The following is a 21,853-nucleotide window of genomic DNA, read 5'->3' as shown; positions in this document are numbered from 1 at the left end:
CCAAGGTGGAAAAGATTAAACTGGGCTACAACCCATGGTAACTGTACAGCGGAACAATGGGACAGTGTTATTTGGAGCGATGAGACCCCAATCTCCTTGCTTGGTAGTGAGGGCATGAAATACGCGAGGAGGAGAATCGGAGATGATTTACATCCTACTTGCATTACACCGACCGTGAAACACCCAGTCAGTGTGATGATCTGGGGTTGTATGATAGCAAAAGGTGTGGGCAGAATTTGTGTCATTAATGGGAACGTCAATGCCCCCAAATACATAAATCAAATACTTGAGCCTGAATGTGAAATCATATTCCACTGCTGGAATGGCCTGGGAATAGCCCAAGCTAAATGAGGGGATGAGGGACCAACTCCCTTCTCTTGCCATTGCCTTCCGTTAAGAGTTTGGGTGTAATCCCTGACGCCTCCCTTTCCATGGAGGCGCAGGTTACAACAACAGGCCTAGGCGACATTTTCCCACCTTCGCCGCATCAAGCAGGTGGTCCCTTACCTCTCCCGCCCCGACCTGGCCACAGTGATCCATGCGACGGTCACCTCCAGGCTTGACTACTGTAATTCGCTCTACACGGGGCTGCCCTTGAATCTGTCCCAAAAACTCCAGCGGGTACAGAATGCTGCAACGAGGCTCCTCACGGGGTCCCTGCCATGGGAGCATATTCACCCAGTGCTTTTCCAGCTGCACTGGCTCCCGGTGGAGTGCAGGGTCAGACGTAAGGTGCTGCTTTTGACCTTTCAAGCCCTTCACGGCCTAGGACCCTCTCAACACTGGCTCCGGCCTGGTGGAACGCTCTGTCTTATGAGACCAGGGCCCTGCAGGATCTGATTTCTTTCCGCAGGGCCTGTAAGACGGAGTTGTTCCACCTGGCCTTTGGCTTAGAATCAGTTTGATTCCCTCCCCCTCTTTCTTTTTCCTTTCTCCTCCTGTGAAGAGGCTGCATCCTAATGTTTTAATGTTGTATCTTAATCTTTTAAATTGTTTTATAATCAACTTGTTTTTATTACTGGTTGTTAGCCACCCTGAGCCTGGTCTTGGCTGCGGAGGCCAGGGTATAAATAAAATTTTATTATTATTATTATTAATAATTCCATCTTGGTTTCACATTATTACAGCTGCAGAACTAAAAAACTTGCTTCACTCTATGGGAAGACGTTGCAAGGCCGGAATTAAAGCTAAAGGTTACCAAAGTCAGTATTAAATGACATGGTGAGAATTTCTGTATGTCTCCCTTTTTCTATGTGTTTCACATTTCTTTTTTATGACTGCTGTTCTAATAAATACTCCTTCATAAAAGTTATTGCATTGCATTCTTCATCAAATTATCTTTCCTATGGTATCACTCCAAAAAAAGTGGTGCTATGAGCCATCAAACCTTGGAAACACACTTTTTAAAAAGTTTCCACGATTTTAGCCACTAGCTGTTCATTTAAAGTTAATGTATTTTTTATATGGGACCAGATGGTTATTATTAATGTTTCATGTGTATGTATGTGTTGGAAGCCACCCAGAGTGGCTGGGGCAACCCAGCCAGATGGGCAGGGGATAAATAAAAATTACTACTATTATTATCACTGCTACTACTACCTGAGATTCAATAAGCCTGGCTCTTCTCTGGGAAGGATTTTGTTTGGCCTGGTCATGGCATCCCCTCCATCGCCAATGTGAGGCGTCTCTCTGGTCAACCCAAGACTGACAGCAGCAAAAACAAAAACAGAAAACCTGGACTTCCGGGGTTGGCACCTCTGGCAATGGCAGAGCTCCTCCGATCGGGAGGAACTTGCTCCGTGAAAAGTAGGGTCTGACCGCCACGGTGAAGGCGGAGACCCATAGAAATCACAGGCGGAAGAAGCTTGTGAACTTGGGATTTGGCTGGCACCATTCGCGTCTCCCCTACTCGCGGGGAAACCCTGTTTTGGGGATCCGGAGCGACGTGGGGTGAGTGGTGCGGTGCTTTGAATCGACTGCTTCTTTCACGGAGAGAAAGAAGCAGTCGATTCAAAGTCGATTGCTATTGTCGGAGAGCACTGACTTTTTTCCTGTGGACAATTGGACTTTAAACAACAACCCATGAGTAGAACAGAAAATTGGATTTTTAAATACCTTAATTTGGCAACGAGCAGGGAAGGTTCAAAACAGGAAGTCCGCCTTCCCTTTTTGTAAATAGACTGAAGCAAAGAGGTTGCAAGCTAAGGTCTTGGAAAGCCTCATGTAAAGGATTAAATTTCCATCAATTGAAACCATTAACCCCCCCTTGGAAGCAGGGGAAGAGGGGGGAAATTGCGGACTGTGCATCCTGCAGGAGAGAGTGATAAAAACTAAATTATCACTGCTCTGAACTCCTGGGAACATGCTGCCAACAGACTGACGTTTGGAAGAGTTCATTGACAGCGAAAAACAGTCAGTTAGTAAGAAAAATATATTGCTTTCACTATCTGCTTCTGCGTTTTAAAAGGAAGAAAAAGCAATTGAAAAAGTAACTGGAAACTGAAACTATATTACTTTTGGAATTGTGTCAGAAAGGATTGATACAAGTGGAGATTGCTCCCCCCTAGAGGGAGTCTTTGAAACTGTTACAAGAGTTGAGCTGAATCTGTTACAAGAGTCGAGCTGAGGAATCCAGCTGTACGATAAGAATTGTGAGAACTAGAGACTGACCTTGGACTAAAATGTCGGCAGATGAGATAATAGTGTCTGCATTTTGCAGGATAGATCATTTGCTGAAACAGCTTCACAAGAAGATAGATGCTATGGCTACAAAATTGACATTTCGGTACTAAAAGTGAATACCAACACAGAAATAACTCAGGATCTGGCACAGGAATCTATTTCAACAGGGCAAATCGTTGAAAAGGAGAAGGAGAAAGTTGCTGTTGTCGAACTTAAAGTAATACAAGGGGGAGCCTTAACCTCACTGAGGCAGGTTGAGGGTTACAGGTCGGGGCCCTCTGTGGCTGAAACTGGAAGAGGTCAGATTTTGAGGATTGGAGCCTGGCCTGGCGGGGGAAGGTTGGAGAGATCCCCTTATGCAGGGGTCAATTGACATTTGGAATATGGACTTGGGTCGGGAGGGGATTGGAGCTTTGGGGGCCTTTGGATTTGGAGGAACCGTGAAACAAGATTTGAAATATTTTATGGATTCTAGTTTTAACCATGGAAATCTGGCTGACCTGTCGAGATGGAACAAAAGGGCTGTTGGGTCGGAGCTTCCTCGAGATCTGTTCTCTAGAATTAAAGAATATGAAGAAGATTGGCAGAAGGGACGTGGAGAAGAGTTAAGAGCCTCGGACATAAGATCTCCAGGTTGATGGACTAGATGGAATCGACGGAAAGGACTGGCAGAGGCCGAGACCAGGAAGAGGAGACGGTGAAGAAGATTGGAAAATTTAAAGTCTATATAGGGAAATTTTGTAAAATTTAATGAGGGATAGAAAAATCTTGGAATGGAATTTTTTTTGGCCTTAGTGGAAATATTTTAAGAGGTTAAGTGTGAATAGGTATATTAGATTTAATGGGGAATAAGATTAAAAATATTTTAAGATAAAGGATTTGCTGAGATAACATATAGAAGTGGAATACAAGGAGGGAGGTGAGAGGAGGTCAATGAAACAAGGGAATGAAAGATAGATTATGGTAAAGGTATGATGTGTGTTAAATTGTTTTTGTTTTGTTTTGTATAGTTTATGGTGTTTAGATGTTAAGGTTGTGTTTTGTATTGTCTATATTGTATTGTTTCTTTTGTTTCTTCTTTCTTTTTCTTTTTTTGTGAGCTTTAAAAGTAATAAATATCATTTTTAAAAAACAAAAAAAAACAAAAACAGAAAACCTGACAGAAGCTACTTATCTTTCCGAACAACTCTGAAGGTGACATTTAAGATGTCTGGCCAGTTCAGACCAGCCGAATTGTGGTATAAAAAGGCAGAACTGGAGGAAGATGGTTCTCAGAAAAAACTGGAATTTGCTGTTCAAGGTTTATTGTGGGGGCGTTAGGTTCCCAGGTGTTGTAGGGGGCGCTGTTGAGCTCTGTGGAAATCACATAGAGGTATTTTTTGAATTTCCAGGCAGATAGGACGATCCCACAGGGAGACTTACCAAGAGAGGCCACGATCCCACGATTCTCCTCCATGACGTCCTTATGCAGAGCTCTCTGGTCAGGATCCAGCAACACCCACTCCTCTTCCGTGAAACAAACAGCAACATCTTCAAAGCACACTGGACCCTAAAAGAAAAAGGGAAATGTCCTCCTCTGAGACAGGATCAATATGATCTGCTACACAATGCTCTGTTCTTTCCTTTCTGTTAATACAGCCGCTGGGAGAGATCATCAGGGGGTTTGGGCTGGGTGTTGATCAATATGCAGATGATACCCAGCTCTACCTCTCTTTCAAATCAGAACCAGTGAAGGCGGTGAAGGTCCTGTGTGAGTGCCTGGAGGCGGTTGGTTGGTGGATGGATGGTGGCTAACAGATTGAGGTTGAATCCTGACAAGACAGAAGTACTGTTTTGGGGGGACAGGAAGCAGGCGGGTGTTTTGGACTCCCTGGTCCTGAATGGGGCAACTGTGCCCCTGAAGGACCAGCTGTACAGCCTGGGAGTCATTTCGGACTCACAGCTGTCCATGGAGGCGTAGGTCAATTCTGTGTCCAGGGGTGCTGTCTACCAGCTCCATCTGGTATGCAGGATGAGACCCTCCCTGCCCGCGGACTGTCTTGCCAGAGTGATGCATGCTCTAGTTATCTCCTGCTTGGACTACTGCCATGCGCTCTACCTGGGACTACCTTTGAAGGTGACCCGGAAACTACAACTAATCCAGAATGCGGCAGCTAGACTGGTGACTGGAGCAGTCATGTTTTGTAAATAGGTGGTACTCCAGTTGGTGTTTTTCTAATCATTCTGCCTACGCAAGCATCCCAGTTTCCCAGATGGAAGAATCCACCCTTGTACTCCTGCTCCCCTTCTACCAGCTTAAGGGGGGTGGAGGTTCCTTCCTCTCCCCCTGGTACCTGTGTGCTGGAATAAAGAGGGACAGCAAAGAACTGGAGCCTAAAGGACACCAGATTAATCTCCTGCACCCCCTTAAACAGCCCCAGCCTCCGAGGCTCTAGCTTCATGCGCCTCCCTTTGAACAGCAACCCCTTTGAGGACAACCACACCTGGTCTCCTACCTGGATTTTCTCTCCCTCCCGCCTTTGTGCGTCCGAGATCCTTTTGTAACCTGCCTTTGATGCTTCCAGGCTGTCTTTCAATATCTCATGCAAGTACTCCATTTACTCCACAGACTCCTCAGCTGCTGGTACTGACAGCACCTCTTCCCTACCAAGAAAGGCCCTGGGATGCACACCATAGTTCGCCACAAAGGGGGCCATGCCCGCGGATGCGTGGACCGCATTGTTGTGTGCAAACTCGGCCAGGCTCAGCTTCTCTACCCAATCATCTTGATGGTAGCATGTACAGCACCTCAAGTATTGCTGCAGGGTGGCATTGGTCCTTTCTGACTCTCGGTTTCTCTGTGGATTCCTAGCTGAAGTCAGGCTAACCTCCACCCCTAACAACTGCATCAACTTCCTCCAGAAATGCGAAGTAAACTGACTTCCACAATCTGTGATTAGCCTTGATGGCATACCGTGCAACTTAAACACATGATCCACGAACAACCCTGCTGTCTCCTTTCTGGAAGGTATCTTAGAGCAAGGTACAAAATGTGCCATCTTTGTCAGCACCTCTACCACCACCCAAATAACCAGGGGGTTTTTCCTGTGACACTGGCAAGTTGGTGAAAAAATCCATGGATACCACTTCCCACGGTTTACTTGGGGTGGGTAACGGTTGTAGCAGCCCAGCTGGGGCTGCCCTTTGCCCTTTGGCTGTCTGACAGACTTCGCACCCCCTCGCGTATTCTGTGGTATCCTCCTTAATTTTGGGCCAGCAGAATTCCCTAAAGGTAAAGGGACCTCTGACCATTAGGTCCAGTTGTGGCCGACTCTGGCGTTGCAACGCTCATCTCGCTTTATTGGCCGAAGGAGCCGGCATACAGCTTCCGGGTCATGTGGCCAGCATGACTAAGCCGCTTCTGGTGAAACCAGAGCAGCGCCCGGAAATGCCATTTACCTTCCCACCACAGCGGTATCTATTTATCTACTTGCACTTTGACGTGCTTTCGAACTGCTAGGTTGGCAGGAGCAGGGACCGAGCAACGGGAGCTCACCCTGTTGTGGGGATTCGAAACCGCCAACCTTCTGATCAGCAAGTCCTAGGTTGTGGTAAATTTCAGCTAAGTATGCTGCAACTGGATTTCTTATGCACAGGGCCAATCCTGAACATTTTGGATTTGGGAACATTATGCATTCACAGTAGCAGTAAAGCTCTGCTGAATGAAATACAATTGCCTCTGGTCTATTTGGGGGGAATCCTGCAATGTGTTTAGGTTTTTACTCTGCTAACTATACATTGTAGTTCTGCTCTGGATCAATATTGAGTAGAATTCCATGTCAGGGTCTTCCTCCAAGAAATCAATTGCTGAGAGTGAAGGCCCCCGACTCCCCACAGCTTTCCAAGTCCCCTCCTCTCTGGGGTTTCTGGCAAGCGATCCAACAGTGTCAATTCAATTGTCAGAAGTCTCTGGGCTCTGAGAGACAAGCAGGGAGGGTGGCTTCTGGCAGAAGGAGAGGAAGCCCCTGGTGGCTCCTCCTTCTCCTGTCTCACCTCTGCCTCTCAAGCTTCCTCTCCCACTCACCTCCTTCCTCTTCTGCCTCTGATTCTGCACTGCATTCTGCCACATAGTCTCCCAGCTCACTAAGCCCTGTTATCCCTTCAGCTTCTGATGCCTCCTCTTCCCAGGATTTTCCCTCTTCTCCCTCTGACCGCTCATCCTTCCTCCACCTCCACTCCTTGGGCTCTGACCCGTCTTCCCTTCCTGGTTCCCCGGCTGCTTCCTCCCACCATTCCTCTGTCCCCAACCAGTCCATGACATTGCTCCATCCCTCAGCCTCTGTTCCCACAAGGCAGCTTCCCCTGACCTGATGTGGTTCCACAGCCGCTGCTTCCCTTCTGCCCCCATGAAAAGATGAACCAGGAGGTTTTGCCGGCATCATTCTGTCACCTGCAAGAGAAAAAAGATAAGCAGGATGCCAGGAGTGCCTGCTTCTCTCAAGGTGAAACAGGGCATCTCTAACTACAGATGGGCCTTTGAGAAAGCCTTACCTGCTGAGTGCAGTTGGACGTTTGTGGCCATTTCATATGTTAGTTGTGCAAAACTATTTCTCCCTTCCTTTGGACTCTTGGTCCCAACTATGCCCCCCCCCCCAAAAGAACTCACAGATTAGTTGGAAAACCAACAGAACGAGACCAAATGGAGAAAAGCCACCTTCCTCCTTACCCAGTGGCCTCTCTCTGGTGTCCAACGGAGGCCTCTCTGCCTCACAGGAATCCAGGTCCATTTCTGCAAAATGATCCCTTTTCTGAAAGAGCAACAAGGATTCAAAACATAGAATGGCGAGAAATGTTAGAAAGAGAATGACAAAGACAGAAGTTTAAGGGTGTTAGATCTCATCCCATGGATGCCTTCCCAGGAAAAGAATGGGCCAACAGTAGAGCATTATGGGATGTTCTCTGTCCTGTTTGGAGCCCCTTGGCAGTATCCGGAGGAAAGTCTCTCTCACCTGCTTTCTCTCCTCTGCCTGACTCAGGAGGAAACCTTCGGCCAGGGCCACCGCCTGGGAACTGGTCTCCGCTCCGCATTCCCTCACCCAGCTCTCCATCTCCGGGGGAAGGACAGCCAGGAACTGCTCCAAGATCACCAGGTCCAGCATCTCAGCTTTTGTGTGCCTTTCTGGCTTCAGCCACTGACAGTCAAGGTGGTAGAGTCGGCTGCAAACCTCTTGGGGTCCCTTGGCCTCCTGGCAGCAGAACTGCCTCAACTGCTGGCTCTGCACCTCTGAGCAGAGGGTGTCCTCCTCACCCAGGATCTTCCGCCCAGAGTTTTCCCAGAATCCCCCACTGCTCCCAGTTTGGATGGCATGGCCTCTTCCTTCTTCAGGGCCAGCTGAGTCTTGCTCATCCATCTGTGCTCTCAGGAAGCCTCTGAGAGATCGGATGGAACCCTTTGGTCTTCTGCCAAGTTCTGCCTGTGCTAATGAGGTGCTAGCAAATCCTACAAAGCAAATACATTGTTTAGTTACAGAATTTTTAGGTCCGAAGAAGAGAAATGTTCCCTGAGCTAGCATGGATGAGTCTTCCTAGGAACCAGGGCGGGACTGTACCAAACCATGAGGTATCTTCTGAAGAAGAAGACGGAGGAGGAGGAGGAGGAGGAGGAGAGGAGAAGAGGAAGAAGAAGAAGAAGGAGAGGAGGAGGAGGAAGCAGACTCTAGCCCTCCTAGAAGGAAGATTGCGATGCAAAATGGGGAGGCAACTGTAGGGATTTCTCTGAGGTGAATCAGTCTAGTTGCTCCTGCCTTTGAGTAAATGCAAGAAGTCAGAACTGACTGACAAGGGAATAATTTGTATCTTGTGGAAAATGGATGCCTGGCTCTAGTGGGGGTCCTCGCCTGGGGGTCCTCAGGAGTTGCTCCTCACCCCCACCCTCACCCCCCCACTCCCCTGCTTCTGTCTCCTTTTCCTGCACTTGGTCTCTCTGCCGCTCTCCAGACAGACTCCTGGGGTGGGGTCCCTTTTTCTTTGCTCTGAGGGCCAGGAATGTATCTGGACATTATTATTCTCTTAGATTGCTTAACACACACACAGCCATTGATGCCCAGGTCCCTGGAGGCTCAGGGAGTAGCAGCGCCCATTTCCAGCACCAATCCCTTTGGGAGAGAGAGGATGTGGTCCTGGGATGCCCTGCTCTGGGTGCGAGGGGATGGCTGCAGTGGCCTCCGTGGGGAGCTGCCCTGGGAGACACGGGGAAACTGGTCCCCAATGCAGCAGCCAGACTCTGGGCTGGGATCCCTCTCCTTATTCCTGGCCTCTCTTTCCCACCTTTTTTTTTGGGGGGGGTGCTAGTCCACCTCCTCGCCCAGCTTTGGAAAACCATTTGCACCTTTTCCCTCTGTTGTGCAGTGATGCTGAGAGACGTCACAGAGAGTTAAAGTCCCAGGGACTCCTTTGTTTAAAGAAGGAGACTTCGGGGGAGAGTTATTGTTTTTCTGAAAGGGGAGGCGGAAGGCCAAATGAGTTTGGGATCCTCTGATCTGCAGGAAGGAGAGCGTGGCAGACCTGGCCCCTCCCTGGCAGGACCCTCTCCTCCCTGACTTGGGGTCCCCCCCCCCTTCCTGGCACGCGCTCTCTCCTTCCCTGACCTTCCTCCTGGGGAGTCTGGCAAAAAGCTCTGGCTCTCAGCCCCGGGGCTCCCTCCTCCTGTGGGTAGCAGGAGCATATGGGGGGGTCGTCTTTGCACCCCTGACCTTCTCCTCCCTGACTTGGGGTCCACCCCCCTGCAGAAACAGATCAGGCTCCCCAGGCCCCCTCCCCTGCTGCAGCCCTGGGACCCCCACCAGATCCCAGAGAGAGAGAGGGGAGACTCACCAGATCCCGGGAGGGGAGAGCGAGGCAACCCTTGCAGGAGAGACACCCGAGCAGGAAAGGACTGGGGAGGGAGGGGCCTTGGCTCTGGAGGACCTGGCCCCCCCTTGCTTCCTGGCCTCTCTAGGATGGCAGCTCACTTCCCTTTAACCCTTGCAAGGCCATTCCCCCCCCCCCCCCGCTCAGCCCTCTCTCGCCTTTCAGAACCTCAGCTCTTTATTATTTTAATGGCTGTAAGGGGGCAGCTTCCCCCTGGATCCGCCTATGGCAAGGGATCCTTTTGGGGGGGGCCTTTGGCTCCTGGCTGGGCTCTGAGCATCTCCCTCGGTCCCTTTTGGGGGGCCTTTGGCTCTTGGCTGGGCTCTGAGCATCTCCCTCGGTCCCTTTTTGGGGGGCCTTTGGCTCTTGGCTGGGCTCTGAGCATCTCCCTCGGTCCATTTTGGGGGGGCCTTTGGCTCCTGGCTGGGCTCTGAGCATCTCCCTCGGTCCCTTTTGGGGGGCCTTTGGCTCTTGGCTGGGCTCTGAGCATCTCCCTAGGTCCCTTTTTTAGGGGGTCTTTGGCTCTTGGCTGGCCTCTGAGCATCTCCCTCGGTCCCTTTTTGGGGGGCCTTTGGCTCTTGGCTGGGCTCTGAGCATCTCCCTCGGTCCCTTTTTGGGGGGCCTTTGGCTCTTGGCTGGGCTCTTAGCATCTCCCTCGGTCCCTTTTTGGGGGGCCTTTGGCTCTTGGCTGGGCTCTTAGCATCTCCCTCGGTCCCTTTTTTAGGGGGTCTTTGGCTCTTGGCTGGCCTCTGAGCATCTCCCTCGGTCCCTTTTTGGGGGCCCTTTGGCTCTTGGCTGGGCTCTGAGCATCTCCCTCGGTCCCTTTTGGGGGGAGGGTCTTTGGCTCTTGGCTGGGCTCTGAGCATCTCCCTCGGTCCCTTTTGGGGGGAGGGTCTTTGGCTCTTGGCTGGCCTCTGAGCATCTCCCTCGGTCCCTTTTTGGGGGGCCTTTGGCTCTTGGCTGGGCTCTTAGCATCTCCCTCGGTCCCTTTTTTAGGGGGTCTTTGGCTCTTGGCTGGCCTCTGAGCATCTCCCTCGGTCCCTTTTTGGGGGCCCTTTGGCTCTTGGCTGGGCTCTGAGCATCTCCCTCGGTCCCTTTTGGGGGGAGGGTCTTTGGCTCTTGGCTGGGCTCTGAGCATCTCCCTCGGTCCCTTTTGGGGGGAGGGTCTTTGGCTCTTGGCTGGGCTCTGAGCATCTCCCTCTGTCCCTGGGGGGGGGGGGCTTTGGCTCCTGGCTGGGCTCTGAGCATCTCCCTCGGTCCCTTTTTGGGGGGCCTTTGGCTCTTGGCTGGGCTCTGAGCATCTCCCTCGGTCCCTTTTTGGGGGCCCTTTGGCTCTTGGCTGGGCTCTGAGCATCTCCCTCGGTCCCTTTTGGGGGGAGGGTCTTTGGCTCTTGGCTGGGCTCTGAGCATCTCCCTCGGTCCCTTTTGGGGGGAGGGTCTTTGGCTCTTGGCTGGGCTCTGAGCATCTCCCTCGGTCCCTTTTGGGGGGAGGGTCTTTGGCTCTTGGCTGGCCTCTGAGCATCTCCCTCGGTCCCGTTTTGGGGGGCCTTTGGCTCTTGGCTGGGCTCTGAGCATCTCCCTCGGTCCCTTTTGGGGGGAGGGTCTTTGGCTCTTGGCTGGGCTCTGAGCATCTCCCTCGGTCCCTTTTGGGGGGAGGGTCTTTGGCTCTTGGCTGGGCTCTGAGCATCTCCCTCGGTCCCTTTTGGGGGGAGGGTCTTTGGCTCTTGGCTGGGCTCTGAGCATCTCCCTCGGTCCTTTTTGGGGGGGCTTTGGCTCTTGGCTGGGCTCTGAGCATCTCCCTCGGTCCCTTTTTGGGGGGCTTTGGCTCTTGGCTGGGCTCTGAGCATCTCCCTCGGTCCTTTTTTGGGGGGGCCTTTGGCTCTTGGCTGGGCTCTGAGCATCTCCCTCGGTCCCTCGGCCAGGAAGCGGAGGAGTAGGCTGGAGCGCAGCGGGCGAGACGCTGCCGGTTTGGCTGGCCAGAGAGAGCCCTGCTGCCGCCGGAGGAAGAAGCCGGCCTGGGAGAGCTGTTCTTGGGGAGTCCAGGGCTGGGGGACACCTCCCTTTTGAGAGGGGGGGATGGCCAGGAGTTGTCAAGCTTTTTGGACGGAAATAACTCAAAATAAAATAATGAGCTCTGACGCTAAACTGCTGCTTCCCTTCTCGAACCCCTTCTTCTCAAAATCACTTGTTACTTTAGGTATCCAGAATAGAGTGGTACCTCAGGTTACATACGCTTCGGGTTACAGACTCCGCTGACCCAGAAATAGTACCTCAGGTTAAGAACTTTGCTTCCGGATGAGAACACAAATTGCACTGCAGCAGCGGGAGGCCCCATTAGCTAAAGTGGTGCTTCAGGTTAAGAACAGTTTCAGGTTAAGAACAGACCTCCGGAACGAATTAAGTACTTAACGCGAGGTACCACTGTGAATACTACAGTATAAGGTTTAAGTCTGTTTCTGCGGCTTCTCTCTCATCCCCTCACTTAGTTATGAGAGGTCTTTCTGTGAGGTACTTTTGACACAGCCCAGCTTCCTTCACAGCGAGGGGCCACTTTTCCTCAGTTCCCCTGAGGTAATTCCTTTGTATGGCAGACCCAGGGGATCCTCTCAGCCCTGGCCACGGACTCGGGAATCTCCTTTTCCGAGAAGATCTCTCTCCTCCTGACTGGAAGGAGACTCCAGAAGAAGAAGAGGAGAGTCTTCCCACAGCTTCTCCCTCCAGCTTCACTCCCTCCAGACGCTCAACATGGTCTCCCCATCTCAGCTGTGAGGCTCCTTCCTCTGGCTCCATAGATATTCTCCTCAGAGCGGAGGATCCACTCAGATCAGAGCCACTTCTCCCTCCCTCCCTCCCTCCACCCTCCCCTCATCCCCATCTTCTCCCAACCTTCCCTCTCTCCCATCTCAAATCCCCTCAGAAACGGCTCTCTTTATTTTCCCTCCAAAAGTGCTGGCGCCACCCCCCTCTGGGTAGCCAATCAGAAAGAGGCCCTGGCCCCCTGGTGGAATGGTGAGGCACTGCACCCCCAGACTCTGCTCTGGCTCTGCTGTCCGTCACAGCAGCCAGCTGCCCCAGCAGGCCTTGCAATCTCCCCACCGCTTGAGCCGTCCCCCATTGTCTCCCGAGAGAGACGGATGAGGAGAGAGCCATTCAGGGACCACAGGAAAGGGGCATCGGGGGCCGACAGAGGCAAACTGGAGCGGGGAAGCATTGCTGAAAGAATGCCTACCTCTCTTCTTCCTTCTCAATATCCGTTATTGCTAGCTAAGAAATTGGGGGGAAAGCAGCGACTCTGTGTAGGGTTTCTTGGGGTTGAGATCCGTAAGCTGAGTATGGTACAATTTCTCAGCTTTATGGGTGTTAAGGAAGATTCCAGGTGGAGAGACGACTCATCTGCCCAGCCAGTCGGGTGCAAGTCCCTCATGGGTCCATGCGGTCGGTAAAAGAAGCAAGTTCCGGCCAAGTAATTTGGAGCAAAACAGCGGTCAGTAGACCTTGATCTTTCTTGTTGCCCAACAGGTCCCCACAGGAGCAAGAACCCAGAACCAAGGGTTACCTTGACTTTTACCCAGAGTACATTTCACAGGGCATCATGAATAGGCCCATACTACATCACAGAGGGGGACGCAGGTGGCGCTGTGGGTTAAAGCCTCAGCGCCTAGGACTTGCCGATCGAAAGGTCGGCGGTTCGAATCCCTGCGGCGGGTTGCGCTCCCGCTGCTCGGTCCCAGCGCCTGCCAACCTAGCAGTTCGAAAGCACCTCCGGGTGCAAGTAGATAAATAGGGACCGCTTACCAGCGGGAAGGTAAACGGCGTTTCCGTGTGCGGCTCTGGCTCGCCAGAGCAGCGATGTCACGCTGGCCACGTGACCCGGAAGTGTCTCCGGACAGCGCTGGCCCCCGGCCTCTTGAGTGAGATGGGCGCACAAACCCCAGAGTCTGTCAAGACTGGCCCGTACGGGCAGGGGTACCTTTACCTTTACCTTACCTTACATCACAGAGGAAGAGGGGATATAAGACATACACAAGTTTGATGGTGTTTCCTGCTTGGCAGGGGGTTGGACTCGCTGGCCCTTGTGGTCTCTTCCAACTCTATGATTCAAAGTTCAGCAGGGGCCAGACACCGCTCCCAACACCTCTTAAGTGCCCATCACCCAAAGAACAATGAAACCCTTGGCATCTCCTTGCCCTCAGGACTTGTCCGAAGATGGGCTTTCAGAACACCTGACTTGCTAAATTGCCTCTGGGGACGTCTATTGTTGCCCCCCCCCCGTCACTCCCTGGGTGGGGGGCCGTGTATGTGCTCTCAGGCTTGGGGAAAGATGCCCTCCTCCGGCTGCCCATGTGACTTCCTGCTTCTTGGTTCATGGAGGGAGGTGGAGCCCAAATTCACCTTTCTTTCAGGGTTAAAATGCTATTGGAATGAGGAGAGTCGGTTAAAGTATGGATTTTCTACGAATTTATAAAGCTAGGTATCTTCCCTGTGCTGTCAAGTCAAAAGCATACATTCAGGCCTAATATTTGTAACATTGCAACAACTATAAAGATGTGCCCCCCCCCCGTCATTTCCGTAACATGGGTAAGTGAACTCATATTTGAAACAATGCAGACGCAGTCAAGAAGGATTTTTCTCAGCCTCACCTGAATAAACACTTAGATTATGTGAAAATGATGGGAGATACCGTCTGCAGATGAAATTAAACCTGTGCTTTTATTTATTTTCATGGTATAAAAGGTAATTTTAAAGAAAGCAATGGTTACAACAGTAAACAACAAATAGCTTGTCCTCATGGAATTGCAGACTTTCATCCAGCCATGTGTTAAAGTTTCAATTGATTATTCTAAAAGATCACGCCACATTTTCCCACGAGTGCTGGTTAGATTCCGGCAACAGTCTTCACAATTTATGTATTCAGTAAACATTGGCCACGTGTTATAAAAGGAATACGGACTGTGTTCCCCCACCTTTTGGATACTTAAATTGTGAGGCCCAGAATAGAACACAGGATTTTAGGTGGGGCCTGACCAAGGTAGAATAAAGTGGTACTATTCCTGCCCTTGATCTGATTCTGCCTTCCGCCACATTGACCTGTGCTCCCTGTTTGGTGTCTGCAAATGTGATGAGCATCCCCTTCAGTTCCTTCACCCAAGTCATTTATAACGAAGTTGAACAACAACGGGCCCAGGACAGAACCCTGCAGCACCCCTCTTGTCACTTTTCCCCAGGATGATGAGGAACCATGAAGGAGTCCTCTTTGGGTTCAGTCAGTCAAATCCACCTAACAGTGTCCTCATTCAGCCCACATTTTACCAGCTTCCTCACAGAAAGATCACGGGAGACTTTTCAAAATTTGCCTTACTGAAATCAAGATGCACTATTTCCACAGCTGTTCCCTGATCAACAAAGTTTGTAACTCCATCCAAAAGAAGGGGAGGAGAGATTTCTCTGGCTTGACTTGTTTTTGAGAAAGCCATCCTTTCATCTTGTATGTTTCTGTTGCGAAATCTTCAGATGGATGGCACATAAATATTAAAAATGATAATAAATAAGGATATTGACAAGCTGCAACATGTGCAAAGGAAGGTGATTTATGTCTTTATTTAATTTGTATAATACTCAACCCAGTAGTGCCAACTTGAATAAAATATTGGTGGGGGGCCAAGTAAGGCCCTCCTTGCACCATCAATCACATGACACATGCAGGTCATTGGAATGGCAATGCCTATCAACTGGTGTGTGGCCCCCTCAAATATATCATTGGGGGGCAAAAAACCCTCAGCCTCTAAAAGTCGACTCCTGTTCCCACATAACATAAAAACACAAAATGCACATCTGTAACCCCCCTCACTACCACATTTTAAAAGGGCATTAGATGTCAATCAGGCAAAGGCCTGGTTAACAAGGGGCGAATTTGCCTGGCTCCTAAAGCTGGATAATGGTTTTTCCAACCGTTGCATGAATTCTCTGATGGGAATTGAGATTGGCGCTCTGAATGAAGCTCTTTCCACATTCCACACACTGATAGGGTTTCTCCCCCGTATGAATTCTTTGATGGGAAGTGAGATAGGAGCTTGTACTGAAGCTCTTTCCACATTCCATGCACTGATAGGGTTTCTCCCCTGTATGAATTCTTTGATGGGAAGTGAGAGAGGAGCTCTTCCTGAAGCTCTTTCCACATTCCAAGCACTGATATGGTTTCTCCCCTATATGAATTAGTTGATGGGAAGTGAGAGAGGAGCTCTGACTGAAGCACTTTCCACATTCCATGCACTGATAGGGTTTCTCTCCCGTATGAATTCTTTGATGGGAAGTGAGATGGGAACTCTCCCTGAAGCACTTTCCACATTCTACACACTGATAGGGTTTCTCCCCTGTATGAATTCTCTGATGGGAAGTGAGATGGGAACTCGAACTGCAGCTCTTTCCACATTCCACACACTGATAGGGTTTCTCTCCTGTATGAATTCTCTGGTGCTTTGTGAGATTGTAGCTCATACTAAAGCTCTTTCCACATTCCACACACTGATAGGGTTTCTCTCCTGTATGAATTCTCTGATGGGAAGTGAGACTGTGGCTGTAACTGAAGCTCTTTCCACATTCCACACACTGATAGGGTTTCTCTCCTGTATGAATTTTGTGATGCTTAGTGAGATGGCCTCTCTGACTGAAGCTCTTTCCACATTCCACGCACTGATAGGGTTTCTCCCCTGTATGAATTCTGTGATGATTAGTGAGATCAGAGCTGTGACTAAAGCTCTTTCCACATTCCACACACTGATAGGGTTTCTCCCCTGTATGAATTTTCTGATGCTTAGTGAGATTGGAATTCTGACTGAAGCTCTTTCCACATTCCACACACTGATAGGGTTTCTTTCCAGTGAGAATTCTATGTTGGGAAGTGGAATGGGAGCTCTGACTGCAGCTCTCTCCACATTCCAAATTTTTCCATGGCTTCTCCTCTCCGGCGGTTTTGTCATGTTCATCCTTGTTCTTGTTTTCCAATTCATCAAAATCTGCAATGGAGACAAAAAAGGGATTAGAGCCTCAGGAACAAATCAAGAAGAACTGAAGGGAGTTGGGTCTTTGTTCATTGCCCTTGTTGGTTGTCATTAACCAACATTTTTATTAATATATTCCGATGGATTGTTGAATGCTGATTTGCTTGATATACAGTAGTGGCCAAAACTGTGGAAGCCTTTTAGTGGGAAAGTATATTTCAGATATTTGATGGCTCGTAACACGACTTCGTTTAGAGTAATACCACAAAATTATGTATCAATGGGCACAGGACATAGGTCATGACATTATGTTTGCGGACTGGGAACAGTTATGGACCACCGGTATCAAATTTACGGCATGTAATGCCTTAAAAGAAAATATTATGAAAATGATTTATAGGTGGTACATGACCCCAGTCAAGCTCGCGAAGATTTACCATCTGCCCAATAATAAATGTTGGAAATGTAATGAAGCCGAAGGTACCTTCTTTCACCTTTGGTCGACCTGCCCAAGGATTAAGGCCTTCTGGGAAATGATTTATAATGAAATTAAGAAGGTACTTAAATGTTCCTTTCAAAAGAAACCGGAGGCATTTCTCCTGGGCATGGTCGGCCAATTGGTTCCAAAGAGGGATAAGATTTTCTTTATGTACGCCACTACAGCAGCAAGGATCCTTCTAGCAAAGTATTGGAAGACACAAGAATTACCCACACTGGAAGAATGGCAGACGAAAGTGATTGACTTTATGGGACTGGCAGAAATGACCGGCAGAATCCGCAACCAAGAGAAAGAGACAGTGGAGGAAGATTGGAAGAAGTTTAAAGTATATCTTAAGAACTGTTGTAAAATAGAGGAGTGATAAAATGTCAAGGGGAAGGAAGACGCAGAATTGCAGCTAAAACTGTTTGATGATTTAAGGTGAAATTGAGAATGAAAATGAGTTTAAATTTAAAATTTAATTGGCAAAAAGGGTTGTTGAAAAACTGTAAAACAAGGATGCAAAAAGGGTGAGGTATGGGGAAGTCCGAGAAACGAGGCGTATGAAAATGAGGTTAAGAAATGATATTTTTTGTGTGTGTTTGTATTTGTTGATGTTTGTGTGTTGTTGCTGTTTAGTGTTAAAAATTGGAAAATTAATAAAAAATTACTTTTAAAAAAATTATGTATCAATGGAAAGATAATTGAATGAAGAATGTAATTATCTGTATTCTATCAAAAGTCATAGCAGAATAACCAGAAAAAGGAAGCACAACTTGCTTAGCTTGACTTTTGCCAGTGTGTTATGTTATACTGTGGAAAGTTGATATAAAATTTACAGATTGTATATTATTAAGAGAGAATTACATGAAAATGATGTATATATAGTATATCACACCAGGGAAAATGGCAAAGATGTTTTAGAAAGAAAATAAGAGATGCTGGAGATGTAAAGAAAAGGAAGGGACATGTGGTGGGAATGCAAATGCATTAAAAAATATTGGGAAATGATATAAACTGAACTGAAAGAAATGTATAAAAAGAACTTTGGTAAACATCCTGAAGGCTTTCTGTTAGGTATCTCAAATCAAGAGCTGCCAAAAGAAAAATGGACATTATTTATGTATGCTACAACAGCGGCAAGAATCTTGATAGCGCAAAATTGGAAGATGGAAGAAATACCATCAAAAGAACAATGGTAAAAAAAACTGAGGAATTATGCAGAATTGGCTAAGCTAACAGATAAACTACGAGAGAAGGACAAAAAGGATTTTAAAAGTTTGGGAACCATTTACAGGTTATTTACAGAAACAACAACTGGCAGGGTCTGAATAAACGTTCACAACTTTATTATAGTAACAGAAAAATTAGAGAAATGGTAAGGGAATTTACTTTTATATAAAGCAGGACACAATAAATAAAACTAAATAACCCAGTAGAGGGGAAGTTGAGGGAAGTCCAGAGGACGGGAGGGAGAACATTTGTATATAACATGTTGATTGATATATTTTTATTTGTTATAAAATTCAATAAATAATCATTTTAAAAAAAGAAAAAAGAAGAAGATAGAGGAAAACTTAACCAAAGCTGGCCTTTCTATATTTGTGAAGAGGTATAAGGAGAGTCCCATGGACTGCAACAAGATCCAACCTCTCCATTCCGAAGGAAATCAGCCCTGAGTGCTCACTGGAAGGACAGATCCTGAAGCTGAGGATCCAATAGTTTGGCCACCTCATGAGAAGAGAAGACTCCCTGGAAAAGTCCCTGATGTTGGGAAAGACGGAGGGCACAAGGAGAAGGGGACGACAGAGGACGAGGTGGTGGGACAGTGTTCTCGAAGCTACCAGCATGAGTTTGACTAAACTGTGGGAGGCAGGGGAAGACAGGAGTGCCTGGCGTGCTCTGGTCCAGGGAGTCACAAAGAGGCGGACACGACTAAACGACTAAAGAACAACATAAGGAGACTCCGTCACTACAAAATCAGACTGGTAAAGGCAGGAAAAGGTGCACAACAGCAAGTGACAATCGAAGAATGAAGATACCGTGCCTACAGGACAGAAGAAAATCATCTGGGTGTTTACAAGATGACATGGAGCAATGTAATGTGAAGCTGAGTGCAAGGACTGGTCTAAATGCTAGAATTCCAAGGGAAAAGCCATTATCTCTCAAGCCAAGGTGGAAAAGATTAAACTGGGCTACAACCCATGGTAACTGTACAGCGGAACAATGGGACAGTGTTATTTGGAGTGATGAGACCCCAATCTCCTTGCTTGGTAGTGAGGGCATGAAATACGCGAGGAGGAGAATCGGAGAAGATTTACATCCTACTTGCATTATACCGACCGTGAAACACCCAGACAGTGTGATGATCTGGGGTTGTATGACATCAAAAGGTGTGGGCAGAATTTGTGTCATTAATGGAAACGTCAATGCCCCCAAATACATAAATCAAATAACTAGCCTGAACTGAAGCGTTCTGAATGTGAAATCATATTCCACTGCTGGAATGGCCTGGGAATAGCCCAAGCGAAATGAGGGGATGAGGGACCAACTCCCTTCTCTTGCCATTGCCTTCCATTAAGAGTTTGGATGTAATCCTTGACGCCTCCCTTTCCATGGAGGCGCAGGTTACAACAACAGGCCTAGGCGACATTTTCCCACCGTCGCCGCATCAAGCAGTTGGTCCCTTACCCCTCCCGCCCCGACCTGGCCACAGTGATCCATGCGACGGTCATCTCCAGGCTTGACTGCTGTAATTCGCTCTACGCGGGGCTGCCCTTGAAGCTGTCCCAGAAACTCCAGCGGGTGCAGAATGCTGCAGCGAGGCTCCTCACGGGGTCCCTGCCATGGGAGCATTTTCACCCAGTGCTTTTCCAGCTGCACTGGCTCCCGGTGGAGTACAGGGTCAGACTTAAGGTGCTGCTTTTGACCTTTCAAGCCCTTCACGGCCGAGGACCCTCTCAACACTGGCTCCGGCCTGGTGGAACACTCTGTCTCATGAGACCAGGGCCCTGCAGGATCTGATTTCTTTCCGCAGGGCCTGTAAGACAGAGTTGTTCCACCTGGCCTTTGGCTTAGAATCAGTTTGATTCCCTCCCCCTCTTTCTTTTTCCTTTCTCCTCCTGTGAAGAGGCTGCATCCTAATGTTTTAATGTTGTATCTTAATCTTTTAAATTGTTTTATAATCAACTTGTTTTTATTACTGGTTGTTAGCCACCCTGAGCCTGGTCTTGGCTGTGGAGACCAGGGTATAAATAAAATTTTCCACGATTTAGCCACTAGCTGTTCATTTAAAGTTAATGTATCTTTTATATGGGATCAGATGGTTATTATTAATGTTTCATGTGTATGTATGTGTTGGAAGCCACCCAGAGTGGCTGGGGCAACCCAGTCAGATGGGCAGGGGATAAATAAAAATTATTAATAATAATTATTATTATTACTGCTAATATTACCTGAGACTCAATAAGCCTGGCTCTTCTCTGGGATGGATTTTGTTTGGCCCAGTCATGGCTTCCCCTCCATTGCCAATGTCATGTGTCTCTTGGGTCAACCCAAGAAAACAAAAACAGAAAACCTGACAGAAGCTACTTATCTTTCCTAACAATTCTGAAGCTGACATTTAAGATGCCTGGGCAGTTCAGACCAGCCGAATCGTGGTATAAAAAGGCAGAACTGGAGGAAGATGGTTCTCAGAAAAAACTGGAATTTGCTGTTCAAGGTTTATTGTGGGGGCGTTAGGTTCCCAGGTGTTGTAGGGGGCGCTGCTGAGCTCTGTGAAAATATTTGAGGTTTGTCAGATAGAGGTATTTTTTGAATTTCCAGGCAGATAGGATGATCCCACAGGGAGCCTTACCAAGAGAGGCCACGATCCCCCGATTCTCCTCCATGACGTCCTTATGCAGAGCTCTCTGGTCAGGATCCAGCAACGCCCACTCCTCGTCCGTGAAACGAACAGCGACGTCTTCAAAGCACACTGGACCCTGAAAGAAAAAGGGAAATGTCCTCCTCTGAGACAGCAGAAATATGATCTGCTCTACAATGCTCTGTGGTTTCCTTCCTGTAAATTGCGGTGTTGTTTCAATAGGATTCCTTTGCTGCACATTTTAATTCTGGATGCCTATTTTGACATTTTAATTGAATTATTTCATTAATTATGGGTATTCGTCTTTGTGCAAATAGTTGGTACTCCACCTTGTGGTTTTCAAATCATTCTGCCTACGCAAGCATTCCAGTTTCCCCGATGGGAGGATCCACTTTCCCCTCTCCTCGTGAGTTGTTCTGGGGAGTTCCCTCCCAATGCCCTACAGCCAAATTCAAGGGGTTCATGGGGGCATGGAGAGGGGGAGGAGTGGGGGGCAGGCCCCATTTTGCAGCGGATGGGGCTAGTTAGGTGACTCCTGGCCACTATTTGTTATTGTCTGTCCACAGCATAGAAGCCTATTTCAGCACTCAGTGGTGAATATAGAAATACAATAAGCCTAGTTTGGCTGAGTTTCAGGTCTCATGAGAAGAGCAGCTCATTCCCTGAGGGTCTGCCAGTTTGTATTGTCAATTAATGGACTAGTCTAGGTGGAAGTTTCTTTAGTGTGGAGGTATATGAAAAGTGAGATTATATAGTGCAAAGTTTGTTTAAGTGCTCTTGTAAAGAGGTGCTCTGTTGAGTATTTTGTTAGAGAGGTAATAATAATAAGAATATTTTATTGTTTATACGCCGCCCGTCTGGCTGGGTTTCCCCAGCCACTCTGTGCGGCTTCCAACAAAATATTAAAATACAATAGTGCGGCAAACATTAAAAGCGTCCCTA

The 21,853-nt window shown here is 48.4% G+C and overlaps 2 protein-coding genes across 2 annotated transcripts in view; both read right to left on the bottom strand.

The window, feature by feature from the left end:
• Positions 1 to 3,886: 3,886 nt before the first annotated feature.
• On the bottom strand, positions 3,887 to 9,574 carry LOC310837180 (zinc finger protein 213-like). Its single transcript, XM_083757331.1, has 6 exons — positions 9,535 to 9,574; positions 7,671 to 8,161; positions 7,388 to 7,469; positions 7,029 to 7,111; positions 4,105 to 4,231; positions 3,887 to 4,035 (listed from the first exon to the last, which is right to left on the bottom strand). Exons 2-6 carry the CDS (start codon positions 8,070 to 8,072, stop codon positions 3,902 to 3,904), a joined length of 828 nt encoding a protein of 275 aa, XP_083613457.1. The 5' UTR covers positions 8,073 to 8,161; positions 9,535 to 9,574; the 3' UTR covers positions 3,887 to 3,901.
• A 5,831-nt stretch (positions 9,575 to 15,405) lies between these two features.
• Positions 15,406 to 21,853, bottom strand: part of LOC310837179 (uncharacterized protein) — a 62,627-nt gene continuing 56,179 nt past the window's right edge. The window contains exons 5-6 of the mRNA XM_083757330.1: positions 20,903 to 21,029; positions 15,406 to 16,583 (exon numbers count right to left, since the gene is read on the bottom strand). Coding sequence (XP_083613456.1) covers positions 15,493 to 16,583; positions 20,903 to 21,029 — 1,218 coding nt within the window. The 3' untranslated portion in view covers positions 15,406 to 15,492. The remainder of the gene's footprint in view (positions 16,584 to 20,902; positions 21,030 to 21,853) is intronic.

Source organism: Podarcis gaigeae (assembly GCF_964106915.1).
Source record: "Podarcis gaigeae genome assembly, contig: HAP1_SCAFFOLD_112, whole genome shotgun sequence".
Lineage (NCBI taxonomy): Eukaryota > Metazoa > Chordata > Lepidosauria > Squamata > Lacertidae > Podarcis > Podarcis gaigeae.
The sequence above is the reverse complement of the archived record's forward strand: the minus strand, read 5'-3'. Positions and strand labels throughout refer to the sequence as shown.

What these genes read in the sequence shown, in the direction of transcription:
- LOC310837180 (XM_083757331.1), bottom strand. Translation starts at nt 8,072, where the DNA reads ATGGATGAGCAAGACTCAGCTGGCCCTGAAGAAGGAAGAGGCCATGCC. An exon ending in CGGCTGTGGAACCACATCAG is followed by an intron (nt 4,232 to 7,028) that starts GTCAGGGGAAGC and finishes TTTTTCTTTTAG; the next exon opens with GGTCCAGTGTGCTTTGAAGA. An exon ending in TGGGATCGTGGCCTCTCTTG is followed by an intron (nt 4,036 to 4,104) that starts GTAAGTCTCCCT and finishes TGATTTCCACAG; the next exon opens with AGCTCAACAGCGCCCCCTAC.